At 43.3% G+C, this 19,522-nt stretch overlaps 3 protein-coding genes across 3 annotated transcripts in view; all 3 read left to right on the top strand.

Annotated features, from left to right (window-relative positions):
• Position 1: 1 nt before the first annotated feature.
• Positions 2-3,560, top strand: LOC115101176 (surfeit locus protein 2-like). The gene is made up of 7 exons (XM_029620458.2): positions 2-195; positions 420-571; positions 725-828; positions 1,013-1,192; positions 1,359-1,480; positions 1,614-1,708; positions 3,477-3,560. Exons 1-6 carry the CDS (start codon positions 118-120, stop codon positions 1,704-1,706), a joined length of 729 nt encoding a protein of 242 aa, XP_029476318.1. The 5' UTR covers positions 2-117; the 3' UTR covers positions 1,707-1,708; positions 3,477-3,560.
• A 2,525-nt stretch (positions 3,561-6,085) lies between these two features.
• Positions 6,086-12,950, top strand: surf4 (surfeit 4). The gene is made up of 6 exons (XM_029620456.2): positions 6,086-6,253; positions 8,890-9,076; positions 9,429-9,505; positions 9,663-9,706; positions 10,822-11,008; positions 11,739-12,950. The coding sequence occupies exons 1-6, from the start codon at positions 6,206-6,208 to the stop codon at positions 12,003-12,005; spliced, it is 810 nt and encodes a 269-aa protein (XP_029476316.1). The 5' UTR covers positions 6,086-6,205; the 3' UTR covers positions 12,006-12,950.
• Positions 12,951-15,199: 2,249 nt separating this feature from the next.
• The window catches only part of ass1 (argininosuccinate synthase 1), a 28,100-nt gene continuing 23,777 nt past the window's right edge, over positions 15,200-19,522 (top strand). Inside the window, exons 1-2 of the mRNA XM_029620455.2 lie at positions 15,200-15,288; positions 15,899-16,030. Coding sequence (XP_029476315.1) covers positions 15,929-16,030 — 102 coding nt within the window. The 5' untranslated portion in view covers positions 15,200-15,288; positions 15,899-15,928. The remainder of the gene's footprint in view (positions 15,289-15,898; positions 16,031-19,522) is intronic.

Raw genomic sequence — 19,522 nt, 5'->3', positions numbered from 1 at the left:
AATACGCCGGCGTACACACGTGTCTCGGACCCTGCATACATGATAGAGACAGTCAGCTAGTAGCTAGTGAGCTCAAATAAAATAACCTTATCGAGCTAGCCACTTGATTACTCGACCATGGAGGACCTACCTGCAGATATCAAAGCGTTCCTTCTGAACCATCCGTTTCTTGAATTTACGGGTGACGGTAAAAAGGTTAGCTAGAAGAATTTCCAAAAAACGTATTTTTACAAAATACTGTATAAACTAGCCAGCTAACGTTAGTTAGCTCATAATGATAGCACAGATGTGACAATAGGCTGCGCAGCTAGTTTGTCAGCCACTAGCTTCTGCTCTGTCAAATGGCTGGCTGTATCTGCGAATGATGTGAGGAACAAGACGTACAAAATGACAGTGTTTTTGTTTTACCACCTTTTCAGATTAAATGCACACTCAATGGACATGATTGTCCTTGCAACCTCACAGAGCTCCAGAACTTCACAAACGGGAAGAAATATCAGAAACTAAGTTCTACTGCAGAGTTCAACTATGGTCAATATGAACCTCATGTTGTGCCCAGCTCGAAGCAACCGTAAGTCATTCTCCAAGAGTCATACTTTCAGTACTTGGTTTACAGGACTTTCAGTACCTGATTACAGGACCTGTGTGATTTATCAGCTGCCTGTCTGCCTGTCAACCAGTTATTTGAATTGTTACTGACAAATTCTGTATGTCTGACCTACAGCAATCATCTCTTCTGCAAGTTAACACTCAGACATATCAATCGCCTGCCACACCAGGTCTTACGGCACATCAATGGCAAGCGGTTCCAAAAAGCAAAGAAGAAATGTCAGTTTGTCACCACCCAAAATGTCCTTCCTACACTCAAATGTTGATGCTTCCTTTCCACTCAAAGTTTTAGAGGGTTTTCCATTTTTTTGTTGGATAGGTAGAGTAGAACTACCTGAAACACCACATAGGTTGTTTTCATTGTTGTCAGTACAGTTTATGAATGATCTAATCTCTCCCCTAGATGAAGCGTGTGTACAACAGGGGATGGAGTACATTCCAGCCAGCCTCCGACAGAAGAAGCCCAGAGATAGCGATGGGGAGAGGGGGCGCAACACCCAGCGGGGGAATGGAGCGTGGGCTCCTGACTCCAGCAATGAGGGTGGCAGCGACTCCGAGGACAGCATGAGTGACCTGTACCCATGTTAGTACCTCAGTCATTTAATGTGTAAAACAGTCAATGGGGACAATGTCTGCTGTGGATGAGCAATAACCTGATATGTGGATTCAAGTACATTTAGATTTATTTAATCAATTTCCTTCCTTTCTGGAAGGTGAAAACTGATGTCTGGCTTTTTGTTTCCCTACAGCCTCTTTATTTTCTCTGCAAAAAGAGACTGAGGAGGGTATGGAGGCGGAAAAAGATGACTTTAAAACGGATGACGATGAGCAGATGGAAGTTGATAAACAGGCGCCACAGAAACGCAAGAAGGTCAGACGGCTTAACTCTCTCAACACTGTCTTTACACCAATAGTGTTGCGTGGTCTTCCACACAAACAGGTCTGACTATGTGGTTTTTGAATGACTGAAATTAGTAACACAGCTCTCTTTGTATTCTCAACAGGTTCAGTTTGGTGGTTTCCAGAAGAAATTCAAGAATCATAACTTGAAAAGAAAAGGTTTAAAGACCAATGTGAAAGTAAAAAATGTCAAATAAAGGTGAATATAAAATGTTTCTCTAATCGTACTCTGAATATGTCGAATCCTGTCGAGTGTTGATAAGTAGATGCAAACATGGTTAAACGCTACTTGTAACAGCTACTTAATGATTTGTAGGTCCTATTTCGAGCAAGAGTTGACAGATAAACACTACATCTGTAATGTTCCTCACACAAGCATTTTCCAGCCATAACATGGATTCTGCTAATGCCCAGAAGTAAATGTAGTCCTGTTTATAATTTCAACTACAGCATTTCATCTTCATCATATAACTCCAATTATGAAAAGGTCCCTAACATACTAGAGTATTCATTCAGTATCAATAGAAGAGATTATGGAAAAGTTTGATACAGTAACTGCCAGCTAAGGTATTTAAAGACTGGGTTGTATTCATTTGCAAAATGTTTCTTAAACAAAAGCAAATGAAACGGTGAGGGACTTAAGAGGTCTATTCATTCCACTGATTCTGTTGCAAAATCTAAGCAAACAACAAAACAGGGAGGGCATTACTTACATTTGTCTAGTAGAAAGTACAAACAGTTGCAAATCTGTCTCTGGACAGATGCTGTGGTACACCCAAATACAAGGAGGCTGAACACACCTCTTACGGCATGTCAAAGGCAAGCGGTTCCAAAAACTGAAGAAATGTCTACTTTAAGCCACCCAAAATGACCTTCCTCCTACCTACTCAAATGTTGATTAGGCCTCTACTGCCATTCATTCCAATTACACTGGTTTGGATATCTCCCTGACCAATATGGCTGCTATGCCTTCTCCTCAATCAATTAGGGCTGTAATCATTCGTTGTAATTAGGGCTGTAATCAACAGTTGCAAAGCATTCGGTTGCACAACAGAATCAACTGAATGAGTACACCCCTGAATTTGTCGAAAATAAACAATTTTTTAATCTGAAAATAGTTTATTTTGGACAAATTCAACGCTGTGGATTGACTGCATAGTTTGAATAGAATATTGGCAGTTAATGTTAATGTATGGAATAATTCATCTAAAACTGTCTGGCTAGCTAGCTAACAAACATTCAGTGCAGATACATTCAAATGCATTATTTTACACTATCTTATCACAGCACTGGCAGGTTGACCAACTCCCTGACCAAATGGCTGATCTTTATACCATCAGGTTCATGTGCATTCTAGTGTTTTCACTAATTCTACAGGAGACCGTGGGATCTGGTTGTTACTACAATATCTTTGCTCTTTAGCTTCTGTCGCACAGAGTTCGTACTCTGTGCGACTCTGCAGGACATATTTACACATTTCCTGTATCCTTGCAGATCATAATTTCGAATAAACAACAAAGCAAACCTTATCAGATTCGGATGGGGGTAGGAGTGCGTGCATTCTTCCGTATGGTCTCCAATATGCATAGCTACGTTTTCGATGCATGTTTGTTTACCTTCTAGGTAACTTGCCTGGTTGGTCTCCGCAACATCAACAAACATGGATGAAGGACAACACAAAGACAGTTTAATGCAAATTGTATTCGCATATACTGCCTAGTCTAATTTTTAAATGATGTTTATGAGATATATATATATATAGAACCTTTTTAAGTATTCTGCCATTTTCTAATAAAATCTTCATTATTTTGCTTTTCGGCAATGGACTAGCTCGTAGCCAGCAGTAGTTTATGATAGCTAGCTAGCTACTGACCAAGCTAGTCAGCTAAACATTAAAAAATATATGTACAATTATGATGAACGTTGATGACCTGTGTTGGGCTCATATGGCAATTTTATTGTTACAGGGGAGCCAACAATATCTCCTAAACTGAGAACATTGAACATAGCCATGATAACTTCATCCCCAAGGTTCACGTGGTGTGACTCGCAAACACAAGATTCCTATCAAAGACACCAATGAGCTGTGCCTGCACTGTCTGGGCATCCAACATGCCAAGGAGGCTGTGCTGGAGTATGGGAAATGCCCCCAGTGTGCCAAGATGGACTGGAGCACCTGCATCAACCGCTTCACCAAAGTTCAGGAGATAATGGATCATGAGAGGAGGCAGGAGGCAGCACACTCTGAAGTTAAGCTCAAGTCTGAGACCACCTCGGCTCCCATCAAGGAACCAAAACTGGGGGAAGACCCAGTCCCCATTCTACCCCCACCTCGGCTCTCTACTACCACACCTGTATATTCGTCCACCATGCCAGTGTTGTTCACCATCCTCTCCCTGCAGACAGGGTCCAATTCCAGCATCCCAAAAAACACTTTCCTCTCACAACTTCCTATTCAGCAGTCAGCTGACTCCACCCCATCCATGAGCCAGTCAGGTTCCCACATGCTGACTTCCAGGGTTCGGCAAACGACACCATTTCTCAAAATGCCGCTCGCGCTGCACCAATCACTCCAAACGGAGCCACGGTAGCCTCCAGCGGAGACGCTCTCCATCCTCCTCGTCTTCCTCCTACAGACTTTTGCCCCTCTGGAAAGTGGAGGAGGTCTCAGAGAGAGTCGCGGCAGGCTGTCCGGTTAGAGAGGAGACAGGGAGCTGGTGGAGATGGTTCAACAGAGACTAGAGGCCCAGCAACAGGCCACCCAGCTACAGTGTGCAATTCTGGAGAAGTGCATTGAGGCTCTGGAGAGGAAAGGTGCAGAAGCTGTTGTGTCATACCCCACTTCAGCCCAAACTACACATCTTCATGCCTCCATCCCTTGTCTCAGGAAAGCGAGCAGAGAGACTTATCTCCCATACCATTGTGAAGCAAGAAGAGGAGCCCTCCATCTCATCTGCCTTGAGTCCTCTCAGTGATGTGGAAGGGGAGGATGCCTCTCCGTCAACTGATGGTCCTATCTCCAAACAGGACTTACTGGCAGCTAAGGAGCTTCAGAGCCTCATAGCATGAGCCGCCAAGTACCTTGGCATAGACTTCACCAACCAACTCCAGTCCACCAGACCCTACCATGGTTCCAGAGTTTGATGACCTGGTCCAGAGCTCTTGGCCAAACCTTGCCAGCTTGAAGCTGTACACGGAGCTGTTCTCCAAGATGTACAGGCTTCACGACTGCCAGTCTCCAGCCTACAACCAGATGCCTCAGGTCAACTGCATTATGTCGGCCATCTTCCAGGCAATGAAGCCAACGGAGAACAAGGATGCACTGGTCCCAGCTGTGCGATTGCGTTTCACTGAGACTCTAGTTGAGAAGATGTACCAGACTGCTAGCATACTTGCCAAGACGGCCAACTACCTGCACTACCTATCCGACTACCAGAGGAGGCTGCTGCTGGAGAACACTGAGGATCGTTCAGCACAGAGTTTTGTGGCTATCCTCAGTGAGCTGAAGATCATTGGCCAGTTCACGCTTCAGCTGTCCTCCCACCTAGGCTGAACTGTCTGGAAGGGTCATGGCTTCTTCTGTAGCCATCCGAAGACAGGTCTGGATTGCCAAGACCAATTTCACAGACTCTGAAAGCCACCTTCCATTTGTGGTCAGTCACACCTATGGGGTCAGCTCAGCTTCAGGCCCTAGATCGACTGGAATGGTGTGCAAACAGGAACCGTCGTAATGGCTACTTGTTGCAGGTGTAAAAAAGTATTTACTTTTACTAAATTATTCACTTGTAGATATTCTCTATAGTCTTATTGGACTCCAGTTTTTTTATATAACCAGGCAAGTCAGTTAAGAACAAATACTTATTAACAATGACGGCCTACCCCAAATTACACTGGGCCAATTCTGCGCCGCCCTATGGGACTCCCAATCTAAACCACATGTGATGCAGCCTGGATTCAAACCAGGGACTGCAGTGGCTTAAACCGCTGTGCCACTCGGGAGTCATGAACAGTTCAATGAACTTTGATAGTGTTTACTTTATCAAGGAATTTTGCAACTGTTGAACAAAGGTGGTGTAGTGTCTGTCTCTACTGCATTGACTGCCTGTTTGGTACATTTAAAAAAATATTTTTCTGAGATTATGTTGAAAATTATGTTAATTTTTCAATATGGGATTTAAGATATCATGCATTATTTTCTGTCCACTTACTAGCTCACTCTTCTCCAGAAATTATTTCATTAAACAGTATAATAAAAGTACCCCAGTATTCAAAATAGTCCATATTTAGTAGCAACGAATAGTGAAATGTGATCTTATCCTCATAGAGTATGAAAATAAAAATCAGTCCGTAACATGCCAGTATTGAGTAACATTGAAGATGCTGCATGATACACTACAGTAGGCCATCTTGTCTAATGTCAATTAGGAATGGTCTCAGCTAATTATGTCAACTTGTGTTTACATGACGCAAACATGGCATGACGACAACCCCCTGGATCAGTGTACGTGGCACACAGCAGTCGGTAGAGCAGCTCAGGGGGCTATCGTAGCAACGTGAAGCATTGTGGGGCAGAGGCGGCCTTCTCTTCATTGAGACCGGCAAGACTTGCTGAAGTAAATATCGGAGGCAGAAGATTTCTGTATTAGCTAATTAATAGTTTATTGACTAAAAGCACTAAGCCTCAGTTTCTTTAGACATGGGGCAGGAGGAGCTTATGAGTCGAGCCGAAGATGTGGCGGACCAGGTAGCTAACTTCGTTGTTTCACAGGCTAAAGTTAGTTGTTAGCTAGCTAGGTTGCTAACTTTTCAGACCGATTCAGAGGAACAGCGGGTTCTAGCTAGGTAGTCACAGCTGCCCGAGTGGGTTATTCATTTATATCTTGCTAACTAGCTAATATGACTTGCGCAATTAGCTAGCGACACGTATTATTTGCTAGATAACTTGAAGACATAGCTTGCCAATTATCCTACGCGTTAGGTAGCATGATGTAGGTAGCTAATTACTGCAGCAGAATACAACTGCACATATTATTACCGTGCTTTCCCTAGCTGCTTATATTTAGGTAACTCACATGCAAGCTACCTAGCCAGTGAACTTGGAAGCAATGATTCATAATTCCCGGTTAACAAGTTAATGATGCAACTCTGGCCACACAGTCGCTTAGAATTCTCAACTCCACGATATGTAGCTAGCTAACGGTACCGTCTGCTACCGTACTATTTCACATCTCATTCTCAATGGAGTTGTGGTGGAGTTAAGAACTCTCAGCTAGCCACACACTAAAGTTGACTGTCTGTACAAATTCACTCCTCACAGAGACACCACACTCAACTCTTATGAAGTGTGTGTAAGAACACAATAGAAGAGTGTTGTGAAATGTACAAGACAGAGGCAGGAAATTGTAAATTATTGTATGCCCCTTTGGTAAGTCTAGCTTTTTGCCCCGTGGATGAAATTGCAATCCCCTTGGAATTCGGATCTATAAGGGGACTGTGTCAAGAGTCATAGTTCAGGTTACAGAGCTGTTACCCAGGTTGAAGATTGGACTGGAAGTCAAATCGTGCTGTATTTCAGTCGATAGGAAAGACCTGCGCTATTTCCTCTCCTATAGCCTTCCACTATCCATGTGAACTTTTCTGTTTGCCCAGTTTACATACTCTCCGGACAGACATCAAGTAAAGGTGTAACATAGGCCTGCTAATTTATTGAACACTGTTTTCAATAATCCCCAGCTGATACCAAATATTTAGTTCACCCGTTGACATTTTAGCATTGCTGTAAAATAGCATAGTCTGGAAATTTCACCTCTTAAATTGCTGTGCCATGAAACATGTCTTAAGACAGGCCTGTCCTACATTTTAACGGCACATTTTAACAAGACAGTGCTGAAAATTCCTCACGAATAAGCTGTAAGCAAACCGTTCTGATCTAATGTAGGCTACTCGACTGAGGCTTTAGCAGCACCTTTTCGGTCCTCTGATTGGCTGCTAGGCCCTCCCATTCGTGTGCTCTATGAATGACATGTGGGAGTTGTTGAACTGTGATAGGCCACCTCAAAACAGGCAGTGCTGATGTGTACTGTATGGTGGGAGGTGTTGTGAGATGGTTACTGTTCTTATGGTGTACTTTGGTAGGTAGACAATGATCAGTTCCAAAGTATTGGAGGGAAGCCAACATATGGAGGTTTATTGAATGTAGGGCAGTTGGTTTTTGTTCAAGTTTAACTAAGTGAGCAGGGATTGATTTCACACACACGGTATGAAATAAAATATGAGATGAGTAATGCAAGATATGTAAACATTATTAAAGTAGCATTATTAAAGTGACTATTGAATCATTTATTAAAGTGGCCCATGATTTCAAGTCTATGTAGGCAGCTGCCTCTCTTTGCTTCTGATGTCTGATAGCCTTGAGATAGAACCTGTTTTTCAGTCTCTCGGTCACAGCTTTGATGTACCTGTACTGACCTCGCCTTCTGGATTGTAGCGGGGTGAACAGGCAGTGGCTCGGGTGGTTGTCCTTGATCTTTTTGGCCTCGGGTGCTGTAGGTGTCCTGGAGGGCAGGTAGTTTGCCCCCGGTGATGCGTTGTGCAGACTGCACCACCCTCTGGAGAGCCTTGTGGTATTTGCAGATGTTTCTAACCTAGTATGTAGTACTTTGAGACTGACACAAAGCAGGGTGCTTTTCTGAATGCCTGTATTGGTCCAACTTGTCAGTAAATATACCATCTTCTAGGGCCTCCCGAGTGGCGCAGCGGTCTAAGGCACTGCATCGCAGTACTAGAGGTGTCACTACAGACCTGGGTTCAATCCCAGGCTTTATCACAACCGGGTGTGATTGGGAGTCCCATAGGCCAGCACACAATTGGCTCCGCGTTAGGGGAGGGTTTGGCTGGGGGGGTCTTTACTTGGCTCATTGCGCTCTAGCGACTCCTTGTGGCGGGCCAGGCACCTGCAGGCTGACCTCGGTCGTCAGGTGAACAGTGTTTCCTCCGACACATTGTGCGTCTGGCTTCTGGGTTAAGCGGGCTGGTGTTAAGAAGCGCGGTTTGACGGGTCATGTTTCATAGGACGCATGGCTCGACCTTCGCCTCCTGAGTCCGTTGGGGAGTTGCAGGGATGAGACAAGAACGAAATTGGGGAGAAAAGGGGAGTTAAAAAAATATATTACCTTTTTCCCTGCTGAAATGCTACCAGTTGGCCTACTCTGTGTCTCTTCTCCCAAATTTCTTCTGGAAGGACCTTTCATGTAATCTCCTGTAGATTTTCAGTAGATTTATTTAAAGGTCCTCATTCACTCTTTCACTGTCAATGCTAGTGTCTGCTGTAACCATATGTCAGATGTTGGCCTAAATGTCCCTTTCCCCTCTCTCTCCCAGTTCTTGCGGATGACGAAGCAGTACCTGCCTCACCTGGCTCGGCTGTGTCTAATCAGCACCTTCCTGGAGGACGGCATCCGTATGTGGTTCCAGTGGAACGAGCAAAAGGACTACATCGAGGCGACGTGGGGCTGTGGCTACTTCCTGGCCACCTGCTTTGTGCTGCTCAACCTCACAGGACAGCTTGGTGAGCAAGGCTGTGATCATTAGCCTGTTAGTGTCATCAATGTAAACAAACAGCAATCTGCATGGGTCCAACGTATGGATTGAAAAAAAGCTGTTCAGAAGTCAATCTGGGTTCGTTCCCAAGCCCCCATGATGTGATCATTCATTAACTATCGACTCATTTGAGTGGTGAGGGCCTAAGACTGTAGAATGATGACCCCATGCTGTCTTTGAAAGCTGGGGAAAGATACAGGAGTTGTATTAAGTGGGAATGCCACCCTTTTTGTGGAAGATGGGGTACAGTTGTGTGGTTCAATTGAACGAGTTTCTACAATCCTAACCTTCTGTCTCTTTTTTTTTTTTCACTGCAACAGGTGGCTGTGTCCTTATCCTCAGTAGAAATTTTGTACAGTATGCCTGCTTTGGATTATTTGGAGTCATAGCTCTACAGGTGAGGAAATATCACATTATTGGCATTGTATTTCATGCACCTTTCTGTGATTTTGGGCTGACATTTCAAATGGCTGACAACACGGTCACTGGCTATGTTCATGAATTTCGGGCTATGTAATATTTCATGATGAATTTCTTTTACTTGTTTTTTCCAGACGGTTGCATACAGTATTTTATGGGATATAAAATTTCTGATGAGGTAGGTCTCTTCCAATAAGTTGATGAATAATATTTTTACATATTAAATTGAAATATGCAATTGACTTTAGTCTCTTGTACATGACCAATTATATTAGTTGTTTAAGTGTCTTTAAACCATAGGTACGTTTTCCACTGTCTGTCCGTCCGTCCCACTCATTTTATACCCCCATACATTGAACCAGTGTTGTAGTTGAGTCACTAAACCTTGAGGTTGAGTCACAAGTCCCCTATGCACGAGTCAGAGTCGAGTCACCAATGGTCGAGTCACGAGGCCATCAATTTATAATAGGACTTATTCAATTGTGTCTAGTAGCCACCATTTGACCACTCTCTCATAATTTTTTTTTAACTATTCATCACTAGCTCACAAGTTCTACTCTGGACTTGTTTCACTACTTATTTACTACATACATTTATGGTAAGTCAGGCTTTCAGCTACTTTTCTTTTAATTGCCCACTGATAGTGTAGAATTTTTTTCTTGCAAAATGAAAACTGAAGGGATGCTTATCAGAATGTGGCTATGGGATGAAGGGGGACAGTGGAAGGGTATGACGAGGCAACACGTTCAAAGATGGGCTACTTTTCTATACTCAAGGCCAGAGAGAGACAAACAGTTTTACTATCAAGGCCAGAGAGAGACAAACAGTTTTACTATTCAACTCAATACTAGTGTTTTCAATTTTGTAAAGCAGTTTGTGTTTCTTAACCAGGCAAAGCTAAATAGTAGACTGGTGACTGGTGGTTACGAGGAAGCAAGAGAGTCACTTGCATGATGTGTAGCCAATGATCGGAGCGGAGTCTGCCTTCCCACAATCATCGCTTGCGCTCCCGCAGCTCACCAGCTGATGTAGGCTGCGTGCCGGTGTGGCGAGTCCTTCCCACTGCGAGAGAACAGCACCCTCGTTGCTGAGCACATCCAGTGCTGCTAATATTCTGCTTATCATAGTAGCCTATCCAGTCCAAGTGCAAATACAAGTCACAAGAAGGCGAGTCACAAGTCATGAAAATCTGGACTCGAGTCAGACTCGAGTACTGCAGCACTGCGTTGAACTAAGTATTGGTCTTATTTCCCCTCTCCTACACAATGTCTCTCCCCCCCATTCCTCTATCAGGAACCTTGCTCTTGGCGGTGGACTCCTGCTGTTACTAGCAGAGTCGCGTTCAGAAGGGAAGAGCATGTTCGCTGGCGTCCCCTCCATGGGGGAGAGCTCACCGAAGCAGTACATGCAGCTGGGAGGGAGAGTCCTGTTGGTGCTCATGTTCATGACCCTGCTGCACTTTGACCCCAGCTTCTTCTCGGTGAGTAGGCCACCACCCTGCCTCTATGGTACCACTCAGCAGGGACTAAAGCCGGAGGAGAATAACCTGTGTAATGCATTTTCTCATGGACATATGTGGAGATCAAGCTGAGTTTGTGTCAAATCAAATTCTATTGGTCACATACACATATTTAGCAGATGTTATTGCCGGTGTAGAGAAATGCTTGGGTTCCTAGCTCCGACAGTGCAGTAGTATCTAACAGTTCACAACAATATACACATCTAAAGAAAAATATATAAATTAAGAAATATATAAATTAAGAAATATATAAATTAAGAAATATATATTAGGACGAGCAATGTGGGAGTGGCATTGACTAAAACACAGTAGAATAGAATACAGTATATGAGATGAGTAAAGCAGTACAGTATGTAAATATTATTAAAGTTACCAGTGATTCCATGTCTATGTATATATGGCAGCAGCCTCAAAGGTGCAGGGTTGAGTAGCCGGGTGGTAGCTGGCTAGTGATGGCTATTTAACAGTCTGAGAAGCTGTTTTTCAGTCTCTCGGTCCTAGCTTTGATGCATGTGGGGTGTTGATAGTTTTTGTTAAGATTATAAGCAATCATTTTTGTATTGTATGGTATTTAGAAATTTGACGGCCTAAGTGCTGCATTCCATTAGACAGGATCTGTTGCACTGGTTGTACTGTATTATTGGTGGTTCAGTCTGACTCCTGACCCATGTGTCCCTCTCCACTCCCCCAGATCCTCCAGAACATGGTGGGCACGGCTCTCATCATCCTGGTGGCCATTGGCTTCAAGACCAAGCTGGCCGCCCTGACCCTGGTAATATGGCTGCTGGCCATCAACGTCTACTTCAACGCCTTTTGGACGGTGCCCGCCTACAAGCCTATGCATGACTTCCTCAAGTACGATTTCTTCCAGACCACGTCCGTCATCGGAGGGCTGCTGTTAGTCGTGGCACTGGGGCCCGGCGGGGTGTCCATGGACGAGAAGAAGAAGGAGTGGTAGGGAGAGGGAGATGCACAAACACCACTGACCCCAGGACACACAAGGACCCCCAGGTTACTCGTCATTTTTCTGACCATCCACAGCAACCTCTCCCTCCACCGTTCTGTCTCCTCCTTTTCTTTTTTCACATTTTGTTTTCCAGCTGCTGTTTGTTTTTATGAGGTCAATATGGTCGGTACTGGATTATTTTATACACCTATTTATGTCCCCTTTATTTTGGTGGCAAGGAAAAAGTCAGATTTTGAATAAACTGTCAAAGTGCAAAGTAACTAATTCATGAGTGATGGGTGGATGAAAAAAAAATTTGGTTCTGTGTTGGAGAGGTATGAATATCACAATGTATTTATGGATGTTATCATAACCTTTCAGAAAGAAACAGTTTTTTGTGAATAGCTGAAAAACAGTGGTGAGTACGTGTATCAGTTTGCTGGCCAAGGAAGGCGCCAATCTTTTCCTGCTTGTTGGACCATCTGTGACTTGCTCATATCAATACTGAGACCTCTGGCACTGAATACAATACGATTCTCCCTCACTCTGTAGGTTGCCATCTTCCCTGCTTTTCAGAAGTCCCAGGCCTCATCCTTACACACATCCAGTCCCATGGCTGTGACTCATGGATTGCATATGGAGATGAGTTGTGGGGGATGTGTGCATTGTATACTACTATTCAAAATGATGGATTGAAGTTGTGCTTGATTGAATATTGAAACAATTGTTAGCACCAGAACTCTTTTTTTGGGCTCTTTGTTCTTTACATCTAGGGCAAATGCCTAACTAGTAACTGTATTTTAACAGGGCAGTAGTGGGAGTTTGACATTTGTGAAACGCCATATTCCTCAATCTAAAGAAGCAAGCAGAACTGAAGAGTCAACAATCACCCTGACTTTTTCCTTTGTTCAGTGTTTTTACTTTATACTGTATAAGGAAATAAACATCTTGAGTTTATTGATTTTCAGAAGTTTATATAGTATTTTTTATTGTTTTTCTGAGTTCATGGAAAATTACAAAAAAGCATCTGCTTGATCTCAAAATGGGTATTTTTATATTGAGTTTAAAAAAAAATCATTCTTACTGTTTTAATCTTTGGCTAAACTCACAACCAGGGGCCGATCTTCCCCTTCTGACTCTTATTTTTATTTAACCTTTATTTAACTAGGTAAGTCAGTTAAGAACAAATTCTTATTTACAGGGATGGCCTACCAAAAAGGCGAAGGCCTCCTGCGGGGACAGAGGCTGGGATTAAAAAAATATATAAATATAGGACAAAACACATATCACGACAAGAGAGACCTAAGAAAATAACATACCAAGGCAGCAACACATGACAACACTGTATGATAACAACATGGTAGCGACACAAAACATGGATCAAGTCATTGGGCACAGACAACAGCACAAAGGGCTAGAAGGTAGAGACAACAAAGCAGCCACAGCTGTCAGTAAGAGTCAATGAATGAGTCTTTGAATGAAGAGATGTCCAGTTTGAGTGATTGTTGCAGTCGCTAGCTGCAGCGAACTGAAAAGACGAGCCACCCAGGGATGTGTGTGCTTTGGGGACCTTTAATATAATGTGACTGTCAGAACGGTGTTGTATGTGGAGGATGAGGGCTGCAGTAGATATCTCAGATAGGGGGGAGTGGGGCCTAAGAGGGTTTTATAAATAAGCATCAACTGGTGGGTCTTGCAACAGGTATACAAAGATGACCAGTTTACAGAGGAGTATAGAGGGCAGTGATGTGTCCTATAAGGAGCATTGGTGGCAAATCTGATGGCTCTAGAGCACCCTTACCCGGCAATCTATAAATTACATCTCCGTAATCTAGCATGGATAGTATGGTCATCTGAATCAGGGTTAGTTTGGCAGCTGGGGTGAAAGAGGAGCGATTACGATAGAGGAAACCAAGTCTAGATTTTACTTTAGCCTGCAGCTTTGATTTGTGCTGAGGGAAAGACAGTGTACCGTCTAGCCATACTCCCAAGTACTTGTATGAGGTGACTACCTCAAGCTCTAAACCCTCAGAGGTAGTAATCACACCTGTGGGGAGAGGGGCGTTCTTCTTACCAAACCACATGACCTTTGTTTTGGAGTTGTTCAGAACAAGGTTAAGGGTAGAGAAAGCTTGTTGGACACAAAGAAAGCCTTGTTGTGAGCATTTAACTCAAAACCCGGGGAGGGGCCAGCTGAGTATAAAACTGTATCACCTGCATATAAATGGATGAGAGCTTCCTACTGCCTGAGATATGTTGTTGATGTAAATTGAGAAGAGCGTGGGGCCTAGGATTGAGCCTTGGGGTACTCCCTTTGTGACAGGCAGTGGCTGAGACAGCAGATTTTCTGACTCATCACACCCATTCCATACACCCCCTCCAAAGGTAGTCAAGTTTTGATTGGCTGTTGGTGTTCCCAAATTTTGCAATTACTGTGGCCCTGCTGCAGCCTGTGAGTAAAACTAACCTGTCACTAAAACCTAAAACCAATACTATTGCCATCATCTGGCTGTGGTTAATCCTTACCACATACATGTGAACTCCTACTTTCCTATATTCCTTTCATCCTTTCCTTGCTTCCTTTCCTCTTTTCCTAACTTCCTTTCCTCTACTGGCTGTGGTTAATCCCTACCACATACATGTGAACTTTTCCTTTCCTAGCTTCCTTTCCTACCACCCTTTCCTCTCCTCCATCCCTATCTCACTTTCCTTATCTCCTTTCCTACATCATTTCCACCTATCCTAGTTTCCTTTCCTTGCTTCCTTATTTTTTTTCCTCTAAAATAATAAACTAGGAAGGACATGAGGAAGGGAGGTAAGGGAATGAAAGGAAATTATGAAATGAAGCTAGTAAAGGAGGATAAGAAAGGGAGCTTGGATATTAAATGAAAGGGAGTGAGGAAAGGAATCTAGGAAAGAAAAGGAGTTTGCATGTATGTGGTAGGAATTAACCACAACCAGTAGACAGGAAAGGAAGAAAATAAAAGGAGCTAGGAAAGGGAGCAAAGAAATGCAGAAAGGAATCTAGGAAATAAAATGAAGTTGTTCACTTGTATGTGGTAGGGGTTAACAACCGCCAGTAGAGCGAAAAGGAGGAAAGGAAAGGGATTGAGGAAAGAAAGGAGTTTACATTTACAGTATGTGGTAGAGATAAACCACGGCCAGTAGATGGCGATACTATTAGTGAAAGGCTGCAGCTGTATACAAAACCTTGCCCACTGCCCAATACATTTGCACATCGTGGTGACTGGACTGGAGAGAGGACTTCATTTCGCCCAGTCAAGCTTTAAGAACGGTAAATACATATATCATTGTAAAATGGCGTCACCTATATTTTAAATATTTAAATATTATACACTTGGCTTGCTATCAAAACATCAGACGGGATAACATCCACATCGTGCGTGATTGCTGCTGATTAATGAGTCCATGGTAGCTAACTAACTACTGATTCGAATGCAACAGTTGGTGTTTCAGTGAAGCGTGTTAGCTAGCCAGCCAACTAGGTAGCCAATAAGCAGATGTTATTTGCCACATGCTTCTTAACAACAGGTGTTGAATAACAGTAGAATACTTAATAGTATAACATGCGTGGTTTACATGTGTCCATTTATTGAGCGCGAACCTTTGGAACCTGTACTCCATTAAATGTTTATAAGGTGTTTGTAACCATAGTCTTTGTAATGCGATTGGAGATTGCTACTAGTTTCTATAACGATATTCTTTCAGGAAAATGGATGGATGTCATCATCCATCCCTTTTCCACCCTGCATCCAGTCACAGCCTTATGAATACGTCAGTGTGTTCAGGATAGAAGATGTTTGGAGATTTCCGTAATTGTATTACTCTAATTAATTTTCTATATGGAAAAAGTCTGTATTTTCCTTGTATTTTTTTGCCCCCAGACACAACAGCCCCCTTTGACCTGCATCATCATGTCGAAAGGCACAGTGGTTCTGGCCTACAGCGGAGGACTGGACACCTCCTGTATCTTGGTGTGGTTGAAGGAAGAAGGCTATGATGTCATCACATACTTGGTAAGGAACACACACAAGTAGCTGTATGTGGGGCCAATATAACTTTGGGTCGGACAGCACACAGCCATCCAGTTGGTGCTCTCCTTTATTGTAGGTCAACCTATTAGAGCCTAAATATTTCACTTGTGCAGCAGAAACCCCAGTGAATGTTCATTTCATGCAGTATTAGATATTTGTAAAGAAGGGATTCATTCACCATAGCAGTGAGTTAACCCCCCCCCACCCACCCACAAAAGTGCTCTCTGGCTGCATAATGCTGGTGAATAGCAGTCTAGATTAACTTTTTGCCCCTAGGCCAGTTCAGAATTGACCACAATGCAAATTTCTTTATTGTGTAACTGTTTATTCATTGTCTGGCTAGAGAAAAGGGTGGGTATGCCGAAGGGCTATGGCACCGCCTGTTGGTTTTGGGTGGGCAGGAAGGCACTGTCCCAATCGGCAACCTGTTTTTCTTGTTGAAATCCCTGTCTGCTCATGTTAGGTTGTTATAGAAAAACCTCTGCCAAGCCACCATTCAGAATTCCACAGAGGCAGACAAAGACAGGCACAGCTACCTCAGTTATGTGGAACAATGGCTTGTATTTTTTTTTTTGAGAGATGTACTTTATTGTCCATGAACTTGCAGAGAACAGATGGCTTTATGCTCACAACCCGGCACACACTAAGGGCCTGAAAGCTATGGGTCAGCTGCAGTGCAGCACCATTTCAGACTAAGCTGAGAGATGTACTTTATTGTCCATTTATTGCAGGGGGGGTGAAGTGCCTTGCTCAGAGGCACAACGGCAGTATTCAGACCCCTTGACCTTTTTACATGTTTTGTTTCAACCTTATTCTAACATGGATGAAAGTTATTTTTCACTCATCAATCTATACACATTACCCCATAATGACAAAGCAAAAACAGAAAATGTTGTACATTTATAATACCTATCACATTTACGTAAGTATTCAGACCCTTTACTCAGTACTTTGTTAAAGCACCTTTGGCAGCGATTACAGCCTCGAGTCTTCTTGGGTATGACCCTACAAGATTGGAACACCTGTATTTGGGGAGTTTCTCCCATTCTTCTCTGCAGATCCTCTCAAGCTCTGTCAGGTTGGATGGGAAGCGTTGCTGCACAGCTATTTTCAGGTCTCTCCAGAGATGTTTGATCGGGTTCAAGTCTGGTCTCTGGCTGGGCCACTCAAGGAGCCTTGTCCCAAAGCCACTCCTGCGTTGTCTTGGCTGTGTGCTTAGGGTCGTTGTTCTGTTGGAAGGTGAACATTCACCCCTGTCTTGAGGTCCTGAGCTCTCTGGACCAGGTTTTTTATCAAGGATCTCTCTGCTCTGTTCATCTTTGCCTCAATCCTGACGTGTCTCCCAGTCCCTGCCTCTGAAAAACATCCCCACAGCATGATGCTCCCACCAATGCTTCACCGTAGGAATGGTTTTTGGTTTACTCCAGACGTGACGCTTGGCATTCAGGCCAACGAGTTCAATCTTTGTTTCATCAGACCAGATAATCTCGTTTCTCATGGTCAGAGTCCTTTAGGTGCCTTTTGGCCAACTCCAAGCGGACTGTCATATGTCTTTTACTGAGGAGTGGCTTCCATCTGCCAGCTCTAGGAACAGTCTTGGTGGTTCCAAACTTCTTCCATTTAAGAATGATGGCGGCCACTGTGTTCTTGGGGACCTTCAACGCTGCAGAAATGTTTTGGTACCCTTCCCCAGATCTGTGCCTCGACACAATATTGTCTTGGAGCTCTAAAGACAATTCCTTCAACCTCGTGGCTTGATTTTTGCTCTGACATGCACTGTCAACTCTGGGACCTTATATACACGGGTGTGTGCCTTTCCAAATCATGTCCAATTAATTGAATTTACCACAGGTGGACTCCCAAGTTGTAGAAACATCTCAAGGATGATCAATGGAAACAGAATGCACCTGAGCTCAATTGCGAGTCTCATAGCAAAGGGTCCGAATACTTATGTAAATAATAGTGATGCACCGATATGACATTTTTTGGCGAATAGCAATATCCGATATACAGTCGTGTTCTGTGGGTGTCAATGAGTAGACTTATACCCCATTTCATTGCTTCACATTCCAACCTTGTTTAACATTAGAAGTTGCAGTCAAACAAATTATGCTTTATTACCAACGCGGTGTTATAAACACATCGTTCTTGGCCGGTGTTTACTTGTTTGCAGACATTATTTGTCTGCTTTGACAGTGGTACTGATAGTAGTGGTGTCGCTTGGCTTGCATGTGCAAATTCAGAACACACAACATTCTATAATAGAACTGTGTTATTTGACGTGTCAAATTTAAAAGCTTATTTAACATGTCAAAAAGGTTTTATTTGTCTCGTCAAATAGTGTTATTTGACATGTATCTTTTTTGACACCCAAAGACCCAAACGGCGTTCCATAGTATGTCGTGAAGCTAATAGCAGTGACGCTATTACTGTGTAACTCCGGTAGGGTAACGTGTACCGGTGCTCGACCAGTCGGTGAAAGCCAACATCGCCCACGACAGTGAATGGTTGATTGTCAAGGGCAATGAATTCCATTATCTTGGCGTTGTCTCGCTGAAATGTTCTTACTCTTTGAAATGACTGCGCGATCCACACAGCAGACATTATGGGCTAGGTTAGGAATGCTGTGTTGTGCAACATTTTACGTGGCGTCATTACGTCATGTACCTACATTTTATATAGGTATACACGTCAGCTTTGACATCGGTTTTGCACATTAAACTAGACATCGGGCCGTTGTTGGCATTTTTAGCTAATATGGTCCGATTCTGATATGGTCACCGATATACATCATGCATCCCTAGTAAATAAGGTATTTCTGTTTTTGCTTTGTCATTATGGGGTGTTGTGTATAGATTGCAGAGGATTTAAAAATGTATATAATCCATTTTAGATTAAGGCTGTTACGTAACAAAATGTGGAAAAAGTCAAGAGGTCTGAATACTTTCTGAAGGCACTGTAAGTTAATGCCAGAAATCCTGAGGTTTCCGGCTCACTCCGCACCTGATTTTCCTGTCTGAGCTGGGTTTTGTTAAGTCTTAGTTTAAGTCTTAGTTTGTGTTACCGGTCAAAAGGAAAAAGACATTGTTGATTAACCATCTCAGCAGAAATCTCTCCATGATATTCCTGGAGCAGCAGTGCACTGCTAGACTGTGTGGAAGTATGTCAGTGTTATCATGTCATAGATGTGACCTGAATGTTAAAATGGTGGGCGACGGGACTTCAGCAGCCAATCTGTGACAATCAATGGCTTTGGTCCCTGGCGAGAAGGACCTGGAAAGAAGACACAGGCCTTTTTTTCAATTAAATTTGCTCAACTCCTGAATCCTCTCTCCTCCGTCCTCTCTGGCCTCCTTTTTGAAAAAGGTCCAAGGTAATTGAGGAGAAGCAGCAAGAAGAGGGAAAGTGGGGGAAAAGTATGCTTTTGTGAAATTGGGACTACTTCTCCAATCGTGTCAACAGGCAAAGTACTTT

Source organism: Oncorhynchus nerka, linkage group LG19 (assembly GCF_034236695.1).
Source record: "Oncorhynchus nerka isolate Pitt River linkage group LG19, Oner_Uvic_2.0, whole genome shotgun sequence".
In the NCBI taxonomy this organism is placed as follows: domain Eukaryota; kingdom Metazoa; phylum Chordata; class Actinopteri; order Salmoniformes; family Salmonidae; genus Oncorhynchus; species Oncorhynchus nerka.
Note: the sequence above shows the minus strand (reverse complement) of the source record. Positions and strands in the feature narration are given on the sequence as shown.

Excerpts from the sequence above, each read along its gene's own strand:
- surf4 (XM_029620456.2), top strand. The coding sequence starts at position 6,206 with ATGGGGCAGGAGGAGCTTATGAGTCGAGCCGAAGATGTGGCGGACCAG. Across the intron at positions 6,254-8,889 it reads CCGAAGATGTGGCGGACCAG|TTCTTGCGGATGACGAAGCA; the intron begins GTAGCTAACTTC and ends TCTCTCTCCCAG. Across the intron at positions 9,506-9,662 it reads TTGGAGTCATAGCTCTACAG|ACGGTTGCATACAGTATTTT; the intron begins GTGAGGAAATAT and ends TGTTTTTTCCAG.
- LOC115101176 (XM_029620458.2), top strand. The coding sequence starts at position 118 with ATGGAGGACCTACCTGCAGATATCAAAGCGTTCCTTCTGAACCATCCG. Across the intron at positions 196-419 it reads TTACGGGTGACGGTAAAAAG|ATTAAATGCACACTCAATGG; the intron begins GTTAGCTAGAAG and ends CCACCTTTTCAG. Across the intron at positions 572-724 it reads GTGCCCAGCTCGAAGCAACC|CAATCATCTCTTCTGCAAGT; the intron begins GTAAGTCATTCT and ends TCTGACCTACAG.